This window comes from Sapajus apella, unplaced genomic scaffold, assembly GCF_009761245.1.
Source record: "Sapajus apella isolate SASKATOON/1434 unplaced genomic scaffold, GSC_monkey_1.0 scaffold109, whole genome shotgun sequence".
NCBI classification, from domain to species: Eukaryota; Metazoa; Chordata; class Mammalia; order Primates; family Cebidae; genus Sapajus; species Sapajus apella.
Genome location: NW_022437049.1, coordinates 6,279,945 through 6,304,044, shown reverse-complemented (window position 1 = coordinate 6,304,044; position 24,100 = coordinate 6,279,945). Strand labels below are relative to the sequence as shown.

General features: G+C 37.6%; 1 protein-coding gene across 4 annotated transcripts in view; it reads right to left on the bottom strand.

The window, feature by feature from the left end:
• The window catches only part of DCC (DCC netrin 1 receptor), a 1,203,097-nt gene that overhangs the window by 85,573 nt on the left and 1,093,424 nt on the right, over positions 1-24,100 (bottom strand). For all 4 annotated transcript variants that reach the window (XM_032259518.1, XM_032259520.1, XM_032259521.1 and 1 more), the window contains exon 22: positions 15,322-15,387. In XM_032259518.1, the coding sequence (XP_032115409.1) occupies positions 15,322-15,387 (66 nt within the window). The remainder of the gene's footprint in view (positions 1-15,321; positions 15,388-24,100) is intronic.

Below are 24,100 nucleotides of genomic sequence, written 5' to 3'. Positions count from 1 at the left end.
CACAATCATAGCTCACTGTAGTCTTGAACTCTTAGGCTCAAGTAATTCTCCTACCTCAACTTCCCTAGTAGCTAAGACAACAGGTGCCTGTCATCATGCTTAGATAATTTTTAAGTTTTTTGTAGAGACAAAGTCTTGCTATGTTGCCCAGGCTGGCCTCAAACTCCTGGCCTCAAGCAATCCTCCTGCCTCGGCCTCCCAAAGTACTTGGATAACAGGCAAGAGCCACCATGTCCACCCAATGTATTTTATCCTATGTAGTGATACTATGTAAAGGAAAAAACCTAGTATCATAATATATCTGTCTCTGGTCATAACATACTAGTGTGGGTACCCAGTGTCTAAGTAATGAAGACCTAGATATGTTCCATTAAACTTAGTAAGAATGATGTCAAAGTTTTTACGATCCCATGAGCATTCCATTTATTTTTTATTTTCATGATCATGGTAAAATGTTTCAGCCTTTTCCTACTAAATGTAATAAAAGCAAATTAACAGATTTTATAAAGACTTAGTAAAAAAATTGGTTTATTGAAATAACTTTTGGTTTTATACAATGTTAGACTGTCAAAAATGTTTTATATTTCTTATCATATTTTGCTCTCATAAAAACTCTGCAGCAAACTCACTGATAGACCAAAGCTCTGAGTACTTAATTATCATTGGAAAGAAAGCTAGATATTGACTCCAAGAGCCTGGGCTCCTACTTAGAGGACCTAGTCCCCTTGCCACAATGGGTATAATGGCTGTGCCCCAACAGCTACAATATCAGTAGACAGGTAAACAATGTGAACATAAGAATGACAAGTACACTTCTGAGGAAGGAAAGAGGTCCAATGAAAGCCTATATTTGGGGGTTGAACTTTACTCCTACAATTGCAGTTTACTCTGATAATGGTTTTATAATTATTAAAATACTTTGAGCTCAACATATGTCTTAAAAATTTTACAAGTATTTGAATTTGAGCCAAAGTTCATATGGCCTTGGTCATTTCAAAATATTTCCCCTAAAATAAGATGTCGTAGAGGATCTCCATCCAAGAAGGCCATTTAGGAACAACTCAGGATTGCAGCTGCCAGTGAAAGCGCAGAGGGTGAGTGGATGCCGCATTTTTATTGCCCACAGACTAGGAAATTCCCAGGCAGAGGAGCTCCACAGCTCACCAGCATGGCTGTTTCGGCCAGCATGGCTGTGCCGGCCGGCACCGCTGCTTTGCCCCGCGCGGCTGCTTTCTTGGCGCCCCGGAGCCGCGGTTCTCCATACAAAATACACCGGTCCAGTTGCCCTTTTGGCTGGTGACTGGAGCCACGGGAAGTCGCCCATTCGTCTGTTTAAAAAGGGGACTGAGCAGGGAACCAGGACAGTAGATTCCAGGGCAAAAAAAAAAAAAAAAAAAAAAACACGCCACAAACCTCAGTGTCGCTGTTTAAGCCAGCGCAGTGAGTGGCCGCAGGGGAAAACAAACAGACCCCGGCGCCTCTTCAACAGGCGACTGGAACACCAACTTAAAAAAGGCTCTGAGGCAGGGAGCCAGGCGATCAGGCTCGGCTGGTCCCACCCCCACAAAAGAACAGCAACCAGAAACTCTGGATTGAGAGTTTCACAGCAAGCGCAGCTGAGCCCGGGACAGTCCAGCTCTGTGGGGGAGGGGCATCCGCCATTACCGAGGCAGCCCGCCACGACTGAGGTAGTCGGCCAATGCTGAGGCAGCCTGCCATTGCCAAGGCAGCCTGCCACAGCAGAGGGACTCCGCCTCAACAGAGGCGGGCCACCATCGCCAAAGCAGTTCTAACTACACCCATATAAACAGGACTGCAAGGAAGTTCACTCGGCAGCTGGGCGGAGCCCACAGCAGCTCAGCAAAGCCTATATAGGCCGACAGTGACTAGGCTGCCTCCTTGCTGGGCAAGGCAGGTCTGAAGGAAAAAAAAAAGAAGGCAGCAGCATAACGGAAACTCATAACTAAAGCCCTAAATCCCTGGGACAGAGCACCTGGGAACAAAAAGCAGTTTATGAGTTCTGCTGCAGCTGACCTAAACATACCTGCCCAGCAGCTCTGAATGAACAACAGAGCTCACAGCTCACCATTTGAGCTCCTATAAAGAAGAGACCGTCTCCTCAAGCAGCTCCCTGACCCCTATATATCCAAAGAGACACCTCATAAAGGAGAGATCAGATTGACACTAGGCGGGTATCCTTCTGGGACAAAGGTAGCAGAAGGAGAAAACTGGTAACAACCCTTACTGTTCAGCAGCTGCTGCAGGTGAACCCCAGGCAAGCAGCGTATGGATTGAACCTCAGCAGACCTACAGCAGAGGGGCCAGACTGTCAGAAGGAAAACCAAGAAACAGAAATAACCTTATCATCAACAAACAGAACATCAATCTGAAAGATCTGAGACCCAATCTGAAAGCCAGCAACTACAAAGTCGACAGGTGGATAAATCCTTAAAGTTGAGAAGAAACCAGTGCAAAAAGGATGAAAACACCCGAAACCAGAACACCTCTCCTCCTACAAGGGATCACAACTCCTCACCAGCAAGGGAACAAGGTTGGATGGAGAACGAGTGTGATGAAATGACAGAATCAGAATTCAGAAGGTGGGTAGTAAGAAACTTCTGTGAACTTAAAGAACATGTTCTAACCAAATGCAAAGAAACTAAGAACCTTGAAAAAAGATTTGACGAAATGCTAACGAAAATGGACAAAATAGAAAGGAATATAAGTGAATTGATGGAGCTGAAAAACGCAACACGAGAACTTCGCGAAGCATGCACAACCATCAACAGCCAAATTGACCAAGCAGAAGAAAGGATATCAGAGGTCGAAGATCAACTCAATGAAATAAAATGGGAAGGCAAGACTGGAGAAAAAAGGGTAAAAAGGAATGAACAAAATCTCCAAGAAATGTGGGACTATGTGAAAAGACCTAATCTACTTTTGATAGGTGTACCTGAATGCAACGAAGAGAATGAATCCAAGCTGGAAAATACTCTTCAGGATATTATCCAGGAAAACTTCCCCAACCTAGCAAGGCAGGCAAACATTCAAGTCCAGGAAATACAGAGAACACCACAAAGATATACATCAAGAAGAGCAACCCCAAGGCACATAATCGCCAGATTCACCAGGGTCGAAATGAAGGAGAAAATACTAAGGGCAGCCAGAGAGAAAGGTCGGGTTACGCACAAAGGGAAGCCCATCAGACTCACAGCAGATCTCTCAGCAGAAACCCTACAAGCCAGAAGAGAGTGGGGGCCAATATTCAACATCCTTAAAGAAAAGAACTTTCAACCCAGAATCTCCTATCCAGCCAAACTAAGCTTCATAAGTGAAGGAAAAATAAAATCCTTCGGGAACATGCAAGTACTCAGAGATTTCGTCACCACCAGGCCAGCTCTATGAGAGCTCCTGAAAGAGGCTCTACACATATAAAGGAGCAACAAGTACCAGCTCAACTAAAGGGCAAAACACACAGCTAGCAACAAAATGGCAGTATCAAATTCGCACATAACAATATTAACCCTAAATGTAAATGGACTAAATGCCCCAATCAAAAGACACAGACTGGCAAATTGGATCAAAAGCCAAAACCCACTGGTGTGCTGTATGCAGGAAACCCATCTCACATGCAAGAATACACAAAGGCTCAAAATAAAGGGATGGAGAAGGATTTACCAAGCAAATGGAGAGCAAAAAAAAAGCAGGAGCTGCAATTCTCATCTCTGATAAATTAGACTTTAAAGCAACAAAGATCATAGGAGACAAAGAGGGACATTACATAATGGTAAAAGGATCAATGCAACAAGAAGAGCTAATATCCTAAATATATACACACCCAATACAGGAGCACCCAGATACATAAGGCAAGTTCTTAATGACTTACAAAGAGACTTAGACTCCCACACAATAATAGTGGGAGACTTTAACACCCCATTGTCAACATTAGACAGATCAACCAGACAGAAAATTAACAAGGATATCCAGGACTTGAACTCAGACCTGGACCAAGCAAACCTAATAGACATTTACAGAACTGTCCACCCGAAATCCGCAGAATATACATTCTTCTCAGCACCACAACACACCTACTCTAAAATTGACCACATAATTGGAAGTAAATCACTCCTCAGCAAATGCAAAAGAATGGAAATCGTAACAAACAGTCTCTCAGACCACAGTGCAATCAAGTTAGAACTCAGAATTCAAAAACTAACCCAGAACCGCACAGCTTCATGGAAACTGAACAACTGGCTCTTGAATGTTGACTGGATAAACAATGAAATGAAGACAGAAATAAAGATGTTCTTCAAAACCAACGAGAATGAATACACAACATAACAGAATCTCTGGGACACATTTAAAGCAGTGTCTAGAGGAAAATATATAGCAATAAGTGCCCACATGAGAAGCAAGGAGAGATCAAAAATTGACACCCTATCATCAAAACTGAAAGAGCTAGAGGAGCAAGATCAAAAAACCTCAAAGTCTAGCAGAAGACAAGAAATAGCTAAGATCAGAGCAGAACTGAAGGAGATAGAGACACAAAAAACCCTTCAAAAAATCAATAAATCCAGGAGCTGGTTTTTTGAAAAGATCAACAAAATAGACAGACCACTAGCCAGATTAATAAAAAAGAAAAGAGAGAATAACCAAATTGATGCAATAAAAAATGATAAAGGGGATTTCACCACAGATTCCACAGAAATTCAAACTATCATCAGAGATTATTACAAACAACTCTATGCACATAAACTAATAAACCTGGAAGAAATGGATAAATTCCTGGACACTTGCCTCCTGCCAAGCCTAAACCAGGAAGAAGCCGAAACCCTGAACAGACCCATAACAAGGTCTGAAGTTGAGGCAGCAATTAAGAGCTTACCACCCAAAAAAAGCCCAGGTCCAGACGGGTTCACAGCCAAATTCTACCAGACATACAAAGAGGAGCTGGTACCATTCCTTCTGAAACTATTCCAAACAATACAAAAAGACGGAATTCTTCCCAAATCATTTTATGACACCAACATCATCCTGATTCCAAAACCCGGCAGAGACTCAACAAGAAAAGAAAACTTCAGGCCAATATCCATGACGAACATAGATGCAAAAATCTTCAATAAAATACTGACAAGCCAATTGCAACAGCACATCAAAAAGCTTATCCACCATGATCAAGTAGGCTTCATCCCGGGGATGCAAGGCTGGTTCAACATACGCAAGTCTATAAACATAATTCACCACATAAACAGAACCAAAGACAAAAACCACATGATTATATCAATTGATGCAGAGAAGGCCTTTGACAAAATCCAACAGCGCTTTATGCTAAAAACCCTCAATAGGCTAAGTATTGATGGAACATATCTCAAAATAATAAAAGCTATTTATGACAAACCAACAGCCAATAACATACTGAATGGGCAAAAACTGGAAGCATTCCCCTTGAAATGTGGCACCAGACAAGGATGCCCTCTCTCACTACTGCTATTCAATATAGTATTAGAAGTTCTAGCCAGAGCAATCAGGCAAGAAAAAGAAATAAAGGGCATTCAAATAGGAAAGGAGGAAGTCAAATTGTCTCTAGTTGCAGACGACATGATTGTATATCTAGAAGACCCCATCGTTTCAGCCCCAAATCTCCTGAAACTGATAAGCAAGTTCAGCAAAGTCTCAGGATACAAAATCAATGTGCAAAAATCACATGCATTCCTATACACCAATAACAGACTTAAAGAGAGCCAAATCAAGAACAAACTTCCGTTCACAATTGCCACAAAGCAAATAAAATACCTATGAATACAACTAACAAGGAACGTAAAGGACCTCTTCAAGGAGAACTACAAACCACTGCTCAACGAAATAAGAGAGGACACAAACAGATGGAGAAACATTCCATGTTCATGGTTAGGAAGAATCAATATCGTGAAAATGGCCATACGGCCCAAAGTAAGTTACAGATTCAATGTTATCCCCATAAAGCTACCAATGACCTTCTTCGCAGAACTGGAAAAAAACACCTTAAACTTCATATGGAACCAAAAGAGAGCCCACATAGCCAAGTCAATTCTAAGCAAAAAGAACAAAACGGGAGGCATCACACTACCGGACTTCAAACTATACTACAGGTCTACAGTAATCAAAACAGCATGGTACTGGTCCCAAAACAGAGATATAGACCAATGGAACAGAACAGAGGTCTCGGAGTCAACACAACATATCTACAACCATCTGATCTTTGACAAACCAGACAAAAACAAGCAATGGGGAAAGGATTCCCTGTTCAATAAATGGTGTTGGGAAAGCTGGATAGCCATGTGCAGAAAGCAGAATCTGGACCCCTTCCTGACACCTTACACTAAAATTAACTCCAGATGGATTAAAGGCTTAAACATAAGACCTAACACCATAAAAACCCTAGAAGAAAATCTAGGCAAAACCATTCAGGACATAGGTGTAGGCAAGGACTTCATGACTCAAACACCAAAAGAGTTGACAACAAAAGCCAAAATAGACAAATGGGACCTAATCAAACTTCACAGCTTCTGCACAGCAAAAGAAACAGTCATTAGAGTGAATCAGCAACCATCAAAATGGGAAAAAATTTTTGCAGTTTACCCATCTGACAAAGGGCTGATATCCAGAATTTACAAAGAACTAAAACAGATTTACAAGAAAAAAAACTAACAATCCCATTCAAAAGTGGGCAAAGGATATGAACAGACACTTGACAGAAGAAGACATACATCAGGCCAACAAACATATGAAAAAATGCTCATCATCACTGGTCATCAGAGAAATGCAAATCAAAACAACATTGAGATACCATCTCACGCCAGTTAGAATGGCGATCATTAAAAACTCTGGAGACAACATATGCTGGAGAGGATGTGGAGAAATAGGAACACTTTTGCACTGTTGGTGGGAGTGTAAATTAGTTCAACCATTGTGGAAGACAGTGTGGCGATTCCTCAAGGACCTAGAAATAGAAATTCCATTTGACCCAGCAATCCCATTACTGGGTATATATCCAAAGGATTACAAATCGTTCTACTATAAAGACACGTGCACACGAATGTTCATTGCAGCACTGTTTACAATAGCAAAGGCCTGGAACCAACCCAAATGCCCATCGACGATAGACTGGATAGGGAAAATGTGGCACATACACACTATGGAATATTATGCAGCCATCAAAAACGATGAGTTTGTGTCCTTTGTAGGGACATGGACGAACCTGGAAACCATCATTCTCAGCAAACTGACAGAAGAGCAGAAGATCAAACACCGCATGTTCTCACTCATAGGCGGGTGTTGAACAATGAGAACACATGGACACAGGGAGGGGAGCACTACACACTGGGGTCAGTTGGGGGGAAATAGGCGAGGGACGGTGGGGGGTGGGGAGCTGGGGAGAGATAGCAAGGGGAGAAATGCCAGATGTAGGTGATGGGGAGGAAGGCAGCAAATCACACTGCCACGTGTGTACCTATGAAACAATTTTACATGTTCTTCACATGTACCCCAAAACCTAAAATGCAATAAAATAAATATATGGGAAAAAAAAATAAGATACCGTAGTCAATCAGCTGGAAGACAACTCACAGATAATTTAGCCCATTGTGCCCTAAAATAAGATATTTATCAGCATTACGGGGGTCAGTTCCTAGGACAGGTAATTTGAGAACATATTTATTTTTAAAAACTATCTGGATTTTTAATATGCTGATGTGGATTATTAATTGCCAGGAGGGGTGGGGCAAGGATAGCAGAGAATGGATTCAATTATTCCATGAATATGTATTGAAGATCTAGTTAGATGTTGGAGATACAATGTTGTAATCAAACGAAGCATGATTATGGACCTCATAGAACTTGTAGTTTACTAGAAAAAGTAGATGTTCAACAAATCATGAGGGAAATAAATATAGGCACACCATGGAAATACTGTAGGTTTGGTTCCAGACCACTGCAATGAAGCAAAAATCATGATAAAGCAAGTTGCATTAATTTTTTGGTTTTCCAGAGCATATAAAAGTGTGTTTACACTATATTGTAGTCTATTAAGTGTGTAATAGCATCGCATCTAAAAAATAGTATACCTTAATTTAAAAATACTTTATTTCTAAAAAAAAAATGCTAAGAATCATCTGAGCCTTCAGCGAGTTACAGACCTTTTGCTGATGGAGGCTCTTGTCTTTATGTTGATGGCTGCTGAGTGATGAGGTTGGGGATTGCTGAAGGGTGGGGTGGCTGTGGAAATCTCTCTTCTTTTTTTTCTTTCTTTTTTTTTGAGACAGAGCCTTGCTCTGTCACCCAGGCTGCAGTACAGTGGTGCAAACTCCATTCACTGCAACTTCTGCTTCCTGGATTCAAGAGATTCTCCTGCCTCATCTTCCTTTTTGTATTTTTAGTATAGATGGTGTTTCATCATGTGGCCAGACTGCTCTCGAACTCCTGACCTCAAATAATCTGCTCACCTTAGCTTCCCAAAGTGCTGGGATTACAGGATTGAGCCACCATGCCCTGCCTATGGCAATTTCTTAAAATAAGAATACAATAAAGTTTGCTGCATCAATTGATCCTTCTTTTCATGAAATATTTCTCTGTAGCATGTGATGTATTTGATAGCATTTTACCCATATTAGAAATCCTTTTATAATTGGAGTCAATTTTCTCAAACCCTGCCACTGCTTTATCAACTAAGTTTAAATAATATTATAAATCCTTAATTGTCACTTCAGAAGTGTTCACAACATCTTTACAAGCAGATTTCATCTCATCTCATCTGCTAAAATTTTATCATGAGGTTGCAGCAGTTCAGCCAGTTACTTCTCCAGGGCTCCTCTTACAATTCTGGCTCTCTTGCTATTTCCGCCACAGTTACTTCCTCCACTGAAGTCGTGAGCCTCTCAAAATCATCTCTAAGGATTGGAATCTACTTCTTCCAAATTCCCATTAGTGTTAATATTTTGACATTTTCCCATGAATCAGAAATGTTCTTAATGACATCTAGAATGGTGAATCCTTTCCATAATATTTTCAATTTACTTTGCCCAGATCCATCAGAGGAAATCACTCTTTATGACAGCTGTAGCCCTGTGAAATATCTTTCTTAAATAATAAGACTGAAAGCATGACTCCTTGATCCATAGGCTGCAGAATGGATGCTGTGTTCGCAGGCATGAAAATAGCATTAATCTTTTGTGTATTTCCATCATAGCTCTTGGGTGACTAGGAGCATTGTCAACATGCAGTAATATTTTGAAAGGAATCATTTTCAAAGCAGTAGGTCTCAATAGTGGGCTTAAAACATTTAGTAAACCATGCTATAAACAGATGTGCACTTATCTAGACTTTGTTGTACCATTTAGCATAGTAGATTTAGCATAATTCTTAAGGCCCTAAGATTTTCAGAGTAAATGTAAGCATTAGTTTTAACTGAAAATCCAGCTACAGTATCGCCGATGTGAGAGTAAGTCTGTCCTTTGAAACTTTGCAACCAGCTATTGACCTCTCTCTAGCTATGAAAGTCCTAAATGGCATCTTCTTCCAACTTATGGTTATTTTGTCTGCATTGAAAACCTCTTGTTTAGTGCAGCCATGTTCATCTGTCATCTTAGCTATATCTTCTAGATAACTTGCTGCAGCTTCTATATCAACACTTGCTGTTGCACTTTGCACTTTTATGTTACACCTTTATGCTTCTGGTCTTAAACCTCATGAATCAACTTCTGCCAGCTTCCAACTCTTCTTCTGCAGCTTTCTCGCCTCTATAAATCTTCACAGAATTGAAGAGAATTAGGGCCTTGCTCTGGATAAAGCCTTAGCTGAAGGGAATGTTGTCACTGGTTTTATCTTTTATCCAGACCACAAAAACTTTCTCCATATCAGCAATAAGGCTGTTCTGCTTTCTTGTCATTTATGTGCTCACTGGAGTAGCACTTTGAATTTCCTTCAAGAACTTTCCCTTTGCATTCACAACTTAGCTAACCAGTTGGCATAAGAGGTCTAGCTCTCAGCCCATCTTGGCTTTTGGCATGTCTTCATCACTAAGCCTAACAATTTCAAGCTTTTAAATTTTAAAGGGAGAGACGGGTGACTCTTCCTTCCACTTGAACACATAGAGGCCTTGTAGGGTTATTAACAGTGCTGTGCTCAGAGAATAAGGGAGGCTCAAAAAGAAGGGGAGAGACAGGGTAGCGGCGGGTGGGTGAAGCAGTGGGAACACATACAACAATTTATCAATTAAGGGCATCATCATATATGGGTGCAGTTTGTGGTGCCCCAAAGCAATTACAATAGTGACATCAATGACCATTGACCACAGATCACCACAGAAGATATAATAATAATTTAAAAGTTAGAAAAATTACCCAAATGTCACACAGAGACATGAAGTGAGCACATGCTGTTGGAAATATGTTGCCAATAGTCTTGCACAATGCAGGGTTAGCAAAAACCTTCAATCTGGAAAAAATGCAGTATCTGTGAAGCACAATAATGTAAAGCAAAAATAAAAGGAGGGATGCTTGTATAAAATAACAATTATAGCTGGTGCTAAAAAAAGATCACAAAGGTTCATGTAGAGAGGTATAACATGACAATGCATGGCTGTTGTTGCGGGTTCACGAAATAACTCATTATGAAAGTAACAGGCTGAAGCATGAGTTACCAATAAGCATCAGCTCCTATTCCTTTAAACAGAACTGAGAGCAGGTTATGTGCCTGGAACACAGCCAGCAAAAGGGAGAAGGGCACAAGGGGAGGCTGGGCAGAGAAACAGGACCAAGTCATACTGAGTCTTGCAGATTTCATTCAATTTTCCTAAATGCAATCACAGACCCTTTAAGGGGTTTCAGCAGCCAGCAACAGATGTGATTTGTTTTAAGGACATCACTCCGGCTACTGTGTGGAGAGGGGTCAGTGGCTGAAGCATGGAGATCAGCTAAGAGGTTAGTTACTAAAGTTCTCCAAATGAGAGATGATAGCTTGAACTGAGACAGTGGCAATTACAATCAGGCAAAGTGGACAGTTACACAATACAGTTTGAAAGTGAATGAGCAAAACATGGGTTGGATATGGGGGAGGAAAGAATGAGAGAATCAGGTTCAGGCTTAAGGAGTAGTCCTCATGCCTGAGATGAGGGAAAGGGTGAAAGAGAAGGCTCAAAGTGGGAAGAACAACAGTTCTGTCTTGAATTTGTCAGGCTGGACATCTCATGATAATTGCTAGAGAGACAGCCAGGGCATTTATCTCTCTCTGCATTAGAAATATAAATTTGGGAGCTGGCACAAGGATGGAATTTCAATCCATGGGAAAGAATGAGATCACCAAAATCAAAACGTTAAGGCTGAAGAGAGAAGCACTGTCAAGGCTAAAACCTCTACTGTTCAAACAGAAGACAAAAGCCTGGCAAAAGGGCAGTGAAGTTCCAAACCACTTTCTCAATTGCTTGACGTAGGACACTTTATTTATTTATTTATTATTTATTATTCATTCATTCATTCAGAACTTCTCAAGGGGACCCATGCACCCTGGAACAACCAAGAGGTTATGCTAATCTAGCTCAGCGGTTTCCAACTGGGAAGATTCCTGCTAAGGGGAAATTTGGTAATGTCTACAGACATTTTGGATTGTTACAACACGGAAGAGAGGAGATACTATTGGCATCCAGCGAGTAAAGGCCCTGGGATGCTGCTAAGCATCCCATAATGAACAGGACAGTGCCCACAACAAAGAAAAATCCAATCTTACATGTTAAGGCTGGTGAGGTTCAGAAATTCTGCTCAAGTTTGACACTTTCTATATCCAGTTGAAAACTGAGTGCTGGAATTTAAGTGACTTGATTTGTCACACAGCTCTAAGCCCTAAAATGTCAGTTCTAGAATCTAGAATTAGACTAATACTTCTAAAATCCTTTGGGATAAAGATAATGGGTGGATGATAGGTGGGCAGTCTCTTGTAATCACTGGACTGGAATCTAGGACGTCAGATTGCTCTAGTTTTCTTTTCATCTGGGAAAAGGCTGTAAAATTTTATTTCCATACCTTTTCTTTTGCACTAAGACTTCTGCTGAGTACAGCGTTGGGTGTCTTCTAATAGTTACCAACCTTGGAATGATCATTTCATAAAAATGTGGAAAGAATTTAATGTATGCTTTATTTATATTGGTTAAAATGTTATTGAATTCTGAAAAAGTAAAACAGGTTTGCAAAAATAGAGAGCAAATCACTTCCTTTAGACAAGTTTTATAAAGCATTAATATGATTCTGAGTATTTAAAAATTAATAATGTTGATCTTTTTAATTAACATTGCTATGCCAAAGTTTTAAAATCTGTCAAGCTTAACTTTGTCTTTAAAGGTTGAGGTCAATAAAAAACTATTATGAGGTTTATAGATATTTTAATCAAACTTGCTACACTGATTTTACAAATTATAGGTAGTGCTATCAAAAAAAGGAAATTGCCATTTTATCTTCTCTAATCAGAAAAGCAGGATTATGCTTAAGTAATTTTCATAGTTCCTGTCATCTATACAAATGTAAACTACAAAACACATTTTCAGATATTGAAGATTTTTCTGTATTAAGAATGTAGACCCTAATCTAAAATTGAATGCATCATAAAAGAAAAATACTGCCACGTCATTACATATTAGGTTTGATTCTACCTGTCATCAGAAAATAATTTAAGAAGCCTCTTCCAGTTCTTCAACTTAATTAAGGGCTCCCAACTACAGGAATAAACATGAACTATAGCTTTGTTTTTCTTTATTTGAATTTCAAGAGTGCATTTTTAAAAGAGTGGCATGCTGTAAGAGAAAGTAAATGATTAGCGAGGTCTAAATTTATTTGCAACTGGCTTGAGTATCCTGACAGTAAGCCATTATTCTATTACAATGCTTTGAAGAATGAATCCAGCAAGTGTAGAGAGAGCTAGGAAACCTCTATAATTCTGTCACTCTAAGGGGAGATGTATGAAATTTTATTGTATACAAGGTTTAAAAATTCAGACATTAAATATTTTGATGTAGCCCACTTTGTAAGGGTGAGGTACACTGGAGTTTTGTCACTCAGGGGGCTTGCTTGAACATCTATTTGGAAAACATACCCCCCCTTCTTAAAACTTAAGACATTAGCAAAAATTTAACTAGAAATCTGGGGTTTTCAGATGCCTTTGTTGATTTGCTTGTATTAGCCAAGGCTAAAATCACATTACATATTTCCTATCATTTATTTGCTAGCAAAATAGAGTAGGAAACAAATAAAATTTGGTCTCCACCATCCATGGCTCTCTGAAGTTATCAATTCACCTTAATCAGCCAGGCAGCTTGCAATAATTTGTTATTCCAGTAGGGAATCTAGAAATATTTCAGGTACGTTGTTCATCTCATTCATTTAGCATGAACTCCCTAAAACATCATTAAGTGATGCAGAAAATTGGGAAGGAGTAATGTCAATAATCCATCTAAAATGCCTCAAAGCCACTGAAAGGCATTAGTCTATTTGATGTTCATGGCTTTCTCCTGTGAGATAATGTTTAACAGGTCAAATTTAATTTTGATTATTTTTTCTCCCTAGAAATCTTAAATGGCAAAATGAAAATGAATACAATGATGTGGATTTCTCTGTCTTTCTCTTCATATAATGTCTGACACCTTTGAAAAGGAAAATAACTGTCGACTTATATATTCACCTCAAATGTGGGCTGGGATTTCTTTTCAACCAAAATTTATTTTAATTTGAATACCAAATTCAAATAGTTAACAACAAACTTTTGAATTTGAACTGAAATTGGGATTGCCATATTTCACAATTAAAAATATGGGAGGCCCAATTAGGTTAGAATTATTTCTAGCTGTTTATGCATATAGACCTTGAGATGCATATGTACATTGAGATGGGAATCCTTTGTATAATTTTTCTTTATCTCTCTCTATATGTGTGTGTGTGTATGTGTGTGTGTGTGTGTGTGTGTGTGTGTGTGTGTGTGTATCCTCTTGGGAAAACTGATGCATTAGATTATTACAGCCTATAAGAAATGATCACTTGATTCACACAACTGTTTTAATTTCACATGCAGCAAACTACTTTTAGATTGAAATTTTGACTTCTGTTCTGGATTTTTTAACAGGAGATCAAACAAATGGAAATTTATCAGTTCAGTAATCAAGTTTCTTATGTAAACCTCTTAAAATGGTTAAATAATTTTGTTATTTCATAAAATAGAATACTGTAAAGCAACCAAGGTAAGTGAGTGAAGGCCACTCGTAAACACACGGATACATCTCCAAAACTGAGTTAAAAATGAAAGCAAGTTGCAGCAAAATACAATATTATTTGTATAAATTTGTAAAAATGTTAAGCAACATAATGTTTAGGGATACGTATACATATTCAGTAAACATCAAATTAGTTAGAGCACTTATATGAGAGCAAGGAACAGACAGTGGTAAGAAGCATGTGAGAAAACACAGACATACAAGAGATTTCAATTCCATGTTGTATATTTCATGTTTTAATCTTGGTGATGGGTATACAAGTGTTCATCTTCACATTTTGAATATCTGGAGGTCTTTTTAGTAAATCAAACAACAGCAATAATTAAAAATAAACCTACAAAATAGCCTTATATATATATTAGTCCCCTAAATTTGGCCAGTATTAATCCATCCTTTTAGAGTTTGTTTCAGCAAAACTAAAAGATCCTGGAATGTAGCCCCCAAACTAGCCTTGTATTTTCATGGAGTTCTAGGTATCACCTCCATCTGGTCATCCTTAAAGCCAGCAACTATTCGGGCATGCTCCACTAGGATGAGCAGAAGTGAATGTCTAATCTTGACAACACAAAGAAAACTTAGCACTAAGATGCTAGAGGATTTTGAAGGATTAATGTACTCTGCAGGCAAAAATCCAAGTAACTTTAATATATATGAAGTTGAATGGGTTTCAGTTCAACCAACCTTAGATCTCACCTCTCTCAAATAAAATTAGATTCTTGCAAACATTTTAAATATATTGCGACATTTAAAAATCTTGGTATTTCACAGCTTTGTGTCATTTATAAAATGTTTGACACTGGGCTTCTCTAACTGACTCCTTTTTTACACACCTGTCAACTCTTATTGGCATCATCTCCTGGCAGAATGTACTAGAGATTTTTATTTTTTTTAATAGCTTCATGTTTCTATTATCCCACTAAGACACTAAATCCAAGGTTCCTGGCACTTTCAGTTGATAGAAAATTTGCCTCAAACACTCTTGAATTAACCATTTAATTAATATAACGAATTCAATATTACCAAATTTATATACTTACCATTTAGGGTGCTTCTATCAATCAAATTAGTATCAACTGGCCAATAACCTCCATCTCCATGACGACCTGTTCATTGGAAGAGCATGTCAGAATGTTAGTACATACCATGAAGGCACAAATCAAACAAAATGATCAGACAAAAAGAATAAATATTTTAACATTCATAATAACAGAATAGATTACTTTGAAAAGGAAAGCCTGACAATTCTAATACCCTTACACCTGTAAGAAAATGTTATTTTCCATGTGTGAGAAAAACAAGTCACAAAAGTAGACTCTCTTAAACAAGGAAAATTCAATGTTTCACTGGTAAGCCATCCTCCATTCTTTTTTTCCACCAATATTCTTATTAAAGTGTTTTTTTTGTTTGTTTAAAGGTGCAGCAGCAGTAACAGTATAAATGCTCTTCACCTGAACTTTTTTTGTTTGTTTGAAATGTAGTCTGACTCTGTCACCAGGCTGGAGTGCAGTAGACTGATCTCAGCTCACTACAAATTCCACCTCCCAAGTTCAAGCAATTTTTCTGCCTCAGCCTCCCAAGTAGTTGGGATACAGGCATGTGCCACCATGCCCAACTAATTTTTGTATTTTTAGTAGAGATGGGGTTTCACCATGTTGGCCAGAATGGTCTCAATCTCTTGACCTCATGATCCGCCCACCTTGGCCTCCCAAAGTGCTGGGATTACAGGTGTAATCTCCTGAACTTTTTAGAACAGAAAAAACTCAGGTTCCAGCTCCTAGGTTCTGCAGATACTGTCACCCATCTGACATGACTTTATCGGAAATTATTATTATGCTACATGGGCCAGCACATTTCATCTTATAACTGGGGTTTGGGTATTCTCTTTGTTGTTTGTCAAACACAGTACCTGGGAATGAAATTTCAGAGTGGAAGTAAGAGTGGGGGTTATGTCACAAACCATACGGTCTGAATATTTCCTACAAATACACCATGAAGGGAAGAAGGCTCCTTCAGTATAGCATTATTGGAAATTCTGCCTTCCATTAGGTGTATAACAGCTATGAAAGCAGTATTAAAGGGAAATGAGACAGGAATTCCCTCTAAATAATTATACAATAATCCAAAATTTACTTAATGGTGTTTCACCACAGATAATCCCTTTTTCTATTGATGTATTCATAGAACTGAAATTATTTGATTAGATTTTGAGTTCTAGAATATCTAGGTAGACTACTTATATAAAACATTTGAGAGTTGAATCTGTATGCAAACAAAGACCAGAGTATAGGTAATTCTCTCTTTTATTTGTTTAAAACTGTTATTTCTGAAAGCAGTTCCAATCAGTGGACATCACAGAGAAAGCCAACCAGGACAGTCAGCTACAGTAACATAGGTTGTTTCCTCATACTTAATAGATTTTGGTTTTCTTCATCTCTATAACTTTCGAGTCTTGATTTTGTGACATTATTTTGCATAACAAAAACTACCCTTACCAAAGCTTTCCCAAGATTTTAATCATTTTACTTGCAAAACAGCTTTGAAGAAACAACTTAGAGTCCTGTTAACTGACTCTACATTCACAATTTTTAAAATTCTTTTGAAATCAAGTCAGAGCTGAAGTTAGGATGTCAAACTTCTAGTAAGCAATAAGATAAATTAATTCAGTCACATTGTATCTTCAGCATAAAATGGCACATTTACTATCTGCTGGGCCAATAACTGTGAGTATGTAAAGAAGCAGGAGATAGGATGGAGGCTCCTATTTGTGTGTGTGTGTGTGTGTGTGTGTGTGTGTGTGTGTGTGTGTGTCTGTGTGTTGGGGGAAGGTGGTGGTGAAAGGAACAACTAAAATGAGCTGAAATTGTGAAAATTTTAGTGGGCTGACAAAAATGCGGACAAGTCTACCCTTTTACAAATGCCTTGTTTATATAACTCTGACATATTTGAGGTTTCAATGAGCAGTGGATAAGCTATGCCCATGAGACAATGTGAGATCAATGTTGGAAGAACTGATGAGAGGTGGAAACTCTACATGAATATTAGGATGAATTTTCTAGCAACTGAAAGTAGCTTGATTGCAAAACAGCCAGCCAAAAGAGATGTTAACAACCCCATCACTTAGGCCAGTAAAGCAATACATGTTACCTGTTGGGAGTAATCCTGTATCAGCTGGAAATTAGGTAGATAGCCTATGGAGGATTTTCCCTTTTCTCCAGCAGCCTGGCAAATGTCTTTTTAATGAAGTTTACAACTCTCCCTGTAATTTGTGGCAGGATGCAAAAACAAGCCCACAAGCATATCCTTATATTACATACACATAAAGCTCTCTGAGTACAGCACCCCTTAGATTTAGCGAGGCTATTGATTACATTGTGAATTTCAATAAGTAGAAGAAATCAGATGTCCTATAGGTCAAAGCACTGGGTGAGATCAAGGAACTCTAGAAATGTTTCTAAATAACAAGGAGCAGCTTAAAGCTTGTACATTCGACTCACGGAATCTAGTATATTGATATGGGTTAACATTTTGTCCCTTATACTTAGATTGATAACACAAAGGAAACCATGTAACTCTCAACATGCCCAACAGAAAGTACTTTTTAAAAAGTTGATGTCATCAAGGAACAAGTTTAGATTTATAGTGATTCAGATTTCTTGCACCACTTCAACAAAAAAACCATAAAACCCATTTCTGGGATATAGATGAGGCTGAGATCTCTTGAAATAAAGACAGAGGTATCAAATTTTAATTTTGAGTGGCGTTAGGTTTCCATTCTCTGAAATACATCTTTTAAATTTCAGGAAGTCTCCTTTTGTGGGGCTAATACATCATAATAATAATGATAAAAGATTCTCCCATTGCTTTAAGGAGAGCATCACCAAGTATTCAAATGAAGAGACACTAGAGGCTAAAACAGAAAAGGATATGAGTGTATGGGTGTTACTCCTTGGAAAATCATAGCATTTTTAAGAGATTGTTGCTGTACCACAGATATTAGATGTGTTGAGTTACCTTGGTTAATTTCATAAGCACTGATTTAGGGAAAGACAGGACTAATCAGAATTTAGAAAACAGCTAGAGTGAAAGTCAACTAATACAAAGATATAAACTACTTCCCTATCCCAGAGGTCTTCATTTTAGTAACGAAGCATAAAACTGATCATAATTCTTTCGAAAATTTATTAAATGCCTACTATATGCAAGGCATAGTCCTAAATCCTCAGGGAAGAACTAATATAAAAAGATATATTAGATATGGATCCTGCCATGACAGGGAGAGTTGGTTCATTGTAATCAGATCCTATGCAGGCCTTTTTATGGTTAATAATAACTAACTGCAGATGGTTCTTAATATGTTCTGACATTAAAGATTTAAGAACAACTTAGTTCATTTATTACTATAAACTTATTACTAGATTAAAATGCTTTTTAATTATTATTAAAGTATTATTATTAAAAGTATTATTAAAAACTGCAAGCAAATAAAAATATTTTATTTTCAGTCATATAACATTATATATTTCATAGTTATATTTATCTTAACATTCCGAATTACTTGTTTGCATATCATACTAAATTTTTAACAGTTTTCCAAATTAAAATTCTAAATAATTAAATGGATTTATAGAAATTCAAATAGAAATTTTTGGGAAATAATGTAATAAATTTCCGTTTTCTTCCCTCAAATAAAGTTCAACATGGCTTAAAGAATTTTGAAAATGAGTATTATTTTTCCTTTTTATATGAATTAATAATACAATTTTATATGAATAGTGATTAAAGTATACTATATAAGGGCTGGGTGTGGTAGCTCACCCCTGTAATCCCAGCACTTTGGGAGGCCAAAGAGGTTGGCTCACTTGAGGTCAGGAGTTTGAGACCAGCCTGGCCAACATGGAAAAACTCCACCTCTACTAAAAATATAAAAATTAACTAGTTACGGTGGCACATGCCTGTAGACCCAGCTACTCTGGAGGCTGGGGCAGAACTGCTTGAACCCGGGAGGCAGAGGTTGCAGTGAGCCGAGATTGCACCACTGCACTCCAGCCTGGGAGACAAAGCAAGACTCTGGCTCGGTAAAAACAAACAAACAACAACAACAACAAAACCAAGTATACTATATGAATAGAATTCTACAGGATTCAGAGTTCTGTATTATATTACTGTGTACCTATATTTTCTCAATAACACAAATTGAGGATGGGGAAGAATGAGGTATTAAAGAGCAATTAATTTATGTGTCATTTAACAACCTAGGGATTTTATGCAGCTATTTTCATTTTTTCAAAACAAAAAAACTTCTGACAGAAAGTTTTGATAATTAAAGCAAATGATTTTCTACTTTCACCTTAGATATTGGAACCAGGAAATGGTAACTTCCAAAAGTTAAACAAATATTAAATAAGCATTGGCTGAGTTAAAATAGTGGAAACTTATGGCTGCTTTTGAGTTATTCAAAATAGTTTTTACACATTTAAATATATCTTATTTAGGTACTGCTTAGACAGGTCCTATCCAGAAATTTCATATTCCTCTCCCTTCTTTGAATTTTTAAAATATTATAAAGTCTCTTAAGGAGTTGCCTTTTACATTTTATTTAAAAGATGGGCCTCATAAGGAATCTTTTTTTATCCCTTTTTAGCCCATGCCATAGGCTTCTTTGGACAAAAGTTAAAGTCTTCTGGATCTCCCTGCCACCTGTTCTCTTAATTGAAAAAAAAATGGGCAGAAGTCATATGACTTCGTTTTAGAAGTCTGTTCATTGTTATATTCCTTTGTGCTAACTGAAGTGATGTGCAAAATGTGTTCTCAATGTCCTATAAATCAATAATGTCCAATAGGATGCTTTGTAAAGTTTTAATAAGTACAAATCTTAAGTTATTACTATTATGCCATTTATTCTTTATGTTCTTATCCTGACATGTCACCTAAATTATGTGTATATTTTTATCCTGACATGTCACCTAAATTATGTGTATATTATTATTATGGTGTGTGTATAAAGTAAAATAACATTAATGTTTATATTAAATCCTTATTTGCAGCACATATGGGGAGACTAGGAATCTTTTCCATGATAAAAAAATTTTTGGCACTGAAAAAGATTAATTCAACTGGGATTTCAGTCCTAGAGTCTACATTTTCCTTGTGGTTGTTTATACGTACAGAGAAGACAGAATGGAAAATTAATCTGCAGAAGACATGGAGAAAAGTGGATGTGGTAGTTCTAATCATTTCTTTAGTCCATCTTCCCTGATGGGGATAAGAGAGGGTCATCCAGGATGACATTCCTACAATCAATCCCTAGAGAAAAACATGTGGCCCATAATCTAAATCAAATGGACAGATTGGCCATTAATAAATGTTCAATGTATATCCTTCCAAGGATGCAGAGCACTGAGCTATCTTCTTGATTTTAAAATTTGTTCCCTGAAAATAATTCTGATGATAATGATAGAAATTGTATTGAATTTGTATCTTGTATACTAGTGGATAAAGAATATCCATTAATATTACCTGAATACAACTTTACTGTTCATCCAACACACAGATCATATTGAGATATATTTAAAGTAGGTGATTTGTCAGAGGCGGAAATGTGTTTCTAAAAGATTGGTTTACCAGATAGTTGATAACAATGCTGATTTTACACAAAGGTATCTGGCATCAAAAATCAGAAAGCAAAATCATAACCAATATCTAAGATATTTCAAATACTTTAATAGAAAAGAACTAATGAGCTTTTTTCACCTTTTCCTAAGATTCAACACATTGTTTTCAAATCAACATGAAAGAAAGTTCACTGGCTGAAAGAAAATAGATTGTTACAACTATTCCTACCACATATTGAGCCCTGGTGTTCAACAAATCCTTGCTGCTTTCCCTTCTTCAAAACCTTTGGTTTTATTTTCTACCTGTGGAAAGTCTAAGGGAAATAATCTGCAGATAAGAATGCATTTGGTAAACTACTCTGAGACAGAGTGCAAGAAAACCAAATATGCCATTACCCATATTTCCCTCAATCGTAAGTGGTAGTATTTTTGCAATTCCAATTTCTGGACTTAGGCCATAAAATATGAACAGGTTAGACTCTTCCCGTGAAGCAAATTCATTTTTTTAAATTCTTAGAAATCAAACTCAAAACTAAGATAATTTCACACACAAATAAAATGAAATCGAGTGAGCATAGTTATTACAAAAAATATCAGGGTGCAAAATAGAAAATGCGGGCATCCTAGACAAATTTAAACAAATGAATTTCTTATCCTAATTTTTGCTCTTGGTTTACATCTTAGCTTGACTATGGATCTTGACTATCTGAGGCATACATGTGGTCTCTTGCAGAGCTTGGCAAATGATAGGTTAAAAAAAGTTATCTGAACAATCTTCTAAAGTAGGAAAAAGCTTACAAACATTGAATTCTTTTTTCAATCACCCACATAAAAGCAGAATACTTTGCCAGGCCAACCAGTGGAATGAATATATATATATATATATGTGTGTGTATCTATATATCATAGATGTAACCAGTGTGCTTCTAAATTTATATATATGTGTGTGTGTGTGTATATATTACACACACGCACACACACACATATATATAAATTTAGAAGCACACTGGTTACGTCTATGAATTCTACTATTTCTCATTCTTACATTCTTGATATCTCATAGGGGAGAGTGGACAAAAACTGAAAAGGCAAATACTAGGGAACCAAAGGAGCTGGACAGATCAAGATCGTTTGATAAAAGGAAAGTAGTTAACCTCCTTCTTAAAGATTTCAGGTCAGAAAAGATAAGTTCTGACCTACATGACAATAACTACAGTTAGTCTATCTCCCTTATATGGCTGGTGATGAAAACTTGTCAACTGCTCCTGATCACCCATTTCATAACCTTCCACATAGCTAAAGCCCAATATGTTTATTAGCTATTATAATTATTATTCATGCAAGTTAGAAATGAAACATCTGAATAACAATTGAATTGTTAATGGAATAAAGTATAAAGATGGCTTAATAATATTAGTAGTATAGTGGTAGATGGTGGTCTCTGAAGTCCTTCCTCTCATTGGACTGTCCTTTTATGGACACATGTCTCTAGTATATCTGAAATAAGAGTCAGCCTAGGGATCTAAGAAAACACTTTTATATGCAGCTTAGTCTTTACTAAAATCTAAAAAAGCATTCTGTTCCTCAAAATATGGGCACCGTCTTAAATAGCTGGATATTTCCAAGAGCTAGCTCATTTGCCAGACTACAACATGAAGAATGAGACAATCTTTTTTGGCTTATAAAAGAGCATCTGTTCTCAAAGGCCACGGAATAATCCATGAAAGCCTCACCCATCTGCGTGGTTCACAGGCTTATCCCAAAGGCAGGTGTGAGATGAGTTTGTGCCTGAACAAATTTGCCACACATCCCAGGAAGAAGAGGCAGGAGAGGATGAGGGAGCTCTCCTCTCCAAGTGACTATAAGTCTGGAAGTTGCAGCTGCAGTCTGAAAACACTAGAAGATGAGCATCCTGCTGGGGCCCTGCTAGTCTGTGTACATAATGACACTGCTGTACATAATGAACACAGTATTTCATCACTCATGTCTCCATCCATGCTTCATCCATCCACTCAACAAACACATTAAGTAGATCCACAGTGGTAGGCATCAGGGATATAAAATGACTATTGCAGAAGTTTGTAAGTCAGTGAGATATAAAATGTTAAGTGAATAATTATAACCATATGGTAATTTCCAAAATTAAAAAAAAAAAAAGCAAGTAGGTGACCCAGTGGAAAACCAGGATGATTATCTACTTATGCCTAGAAAAAGGCTTCTCAGAGGAGGTGGCATTTGAGGTGAGAATTCTTTTTTCAATCACCAAAGTAAAAGCAGTATACTTTGCCAGGCCAACCAGTGGAGTGGGAGATACATATATATGTTTTTTATTTTTAAGAAGCACATTGGTTACTCCTATGAATACTACTACTTCTCATTCTCACATTCTTGATGTCTCACAAGGGAGACTGGACGAAAACTGAAAAGGCAAATATTAGGGAACCAACAGAACTAGACAGATCAAAATCTATCTTGATATATTAGGTAGAAAAACGTGAGGTGGATGAGCTTGGAAAGAAATGCAGAAATAAAATAATAAAACTCCCTATGTGCACTGAAAAAGGGTCTAGATTTTATCCTGTAGAGAACAGGGATCCACTGAAGATATTTTAAGCAGATCACTGACTCAATTACACAAGTATTTTAGAAAGATTATTCCAGATGAGTGTGAAACTAAATGGATTAGAAGAAACTAATGCAATAAATATGGCAATAATATTAATTATGAATCTCTGAGGTAGACATTACTAACCCCATTTTATAGCTGAGGAAACTGTAGCTCAGAAAGACTAATAAACTCAGGGTTTCATTTGAAGTGGCTGAGCCTGTGTGACTCTGATGATGATGATTTTAGCAATATAGGTGAATTAATAACTAAAAGAAGGAATGGGTGGCCAGGGGTGGTGGCTCAAGCCTATAATCCCAGTACTTCAGGAGGCTAAGGCAGGCAGATCACCTGAGGTCAGGAGTTCGAAACCAACCCGGCCAACATGGTGAAACCCCATCTCTACTAAAAATACAAAACTTAGCTGGGCTTGGTGGCAGGTGCCTGTAATCCCAGCTGCTCAGGAGGCTGAGGCAGGAGAATCACTTGAACCCAGGAGGCAGAGGTTGCAGTTAGCTGAGATCATGCCAGTGCATCCCAGCCTGGGTGATAGAGTGAGACTCTGTCTCCCAAAAAATAAATAAATAAACAAATAAAAAG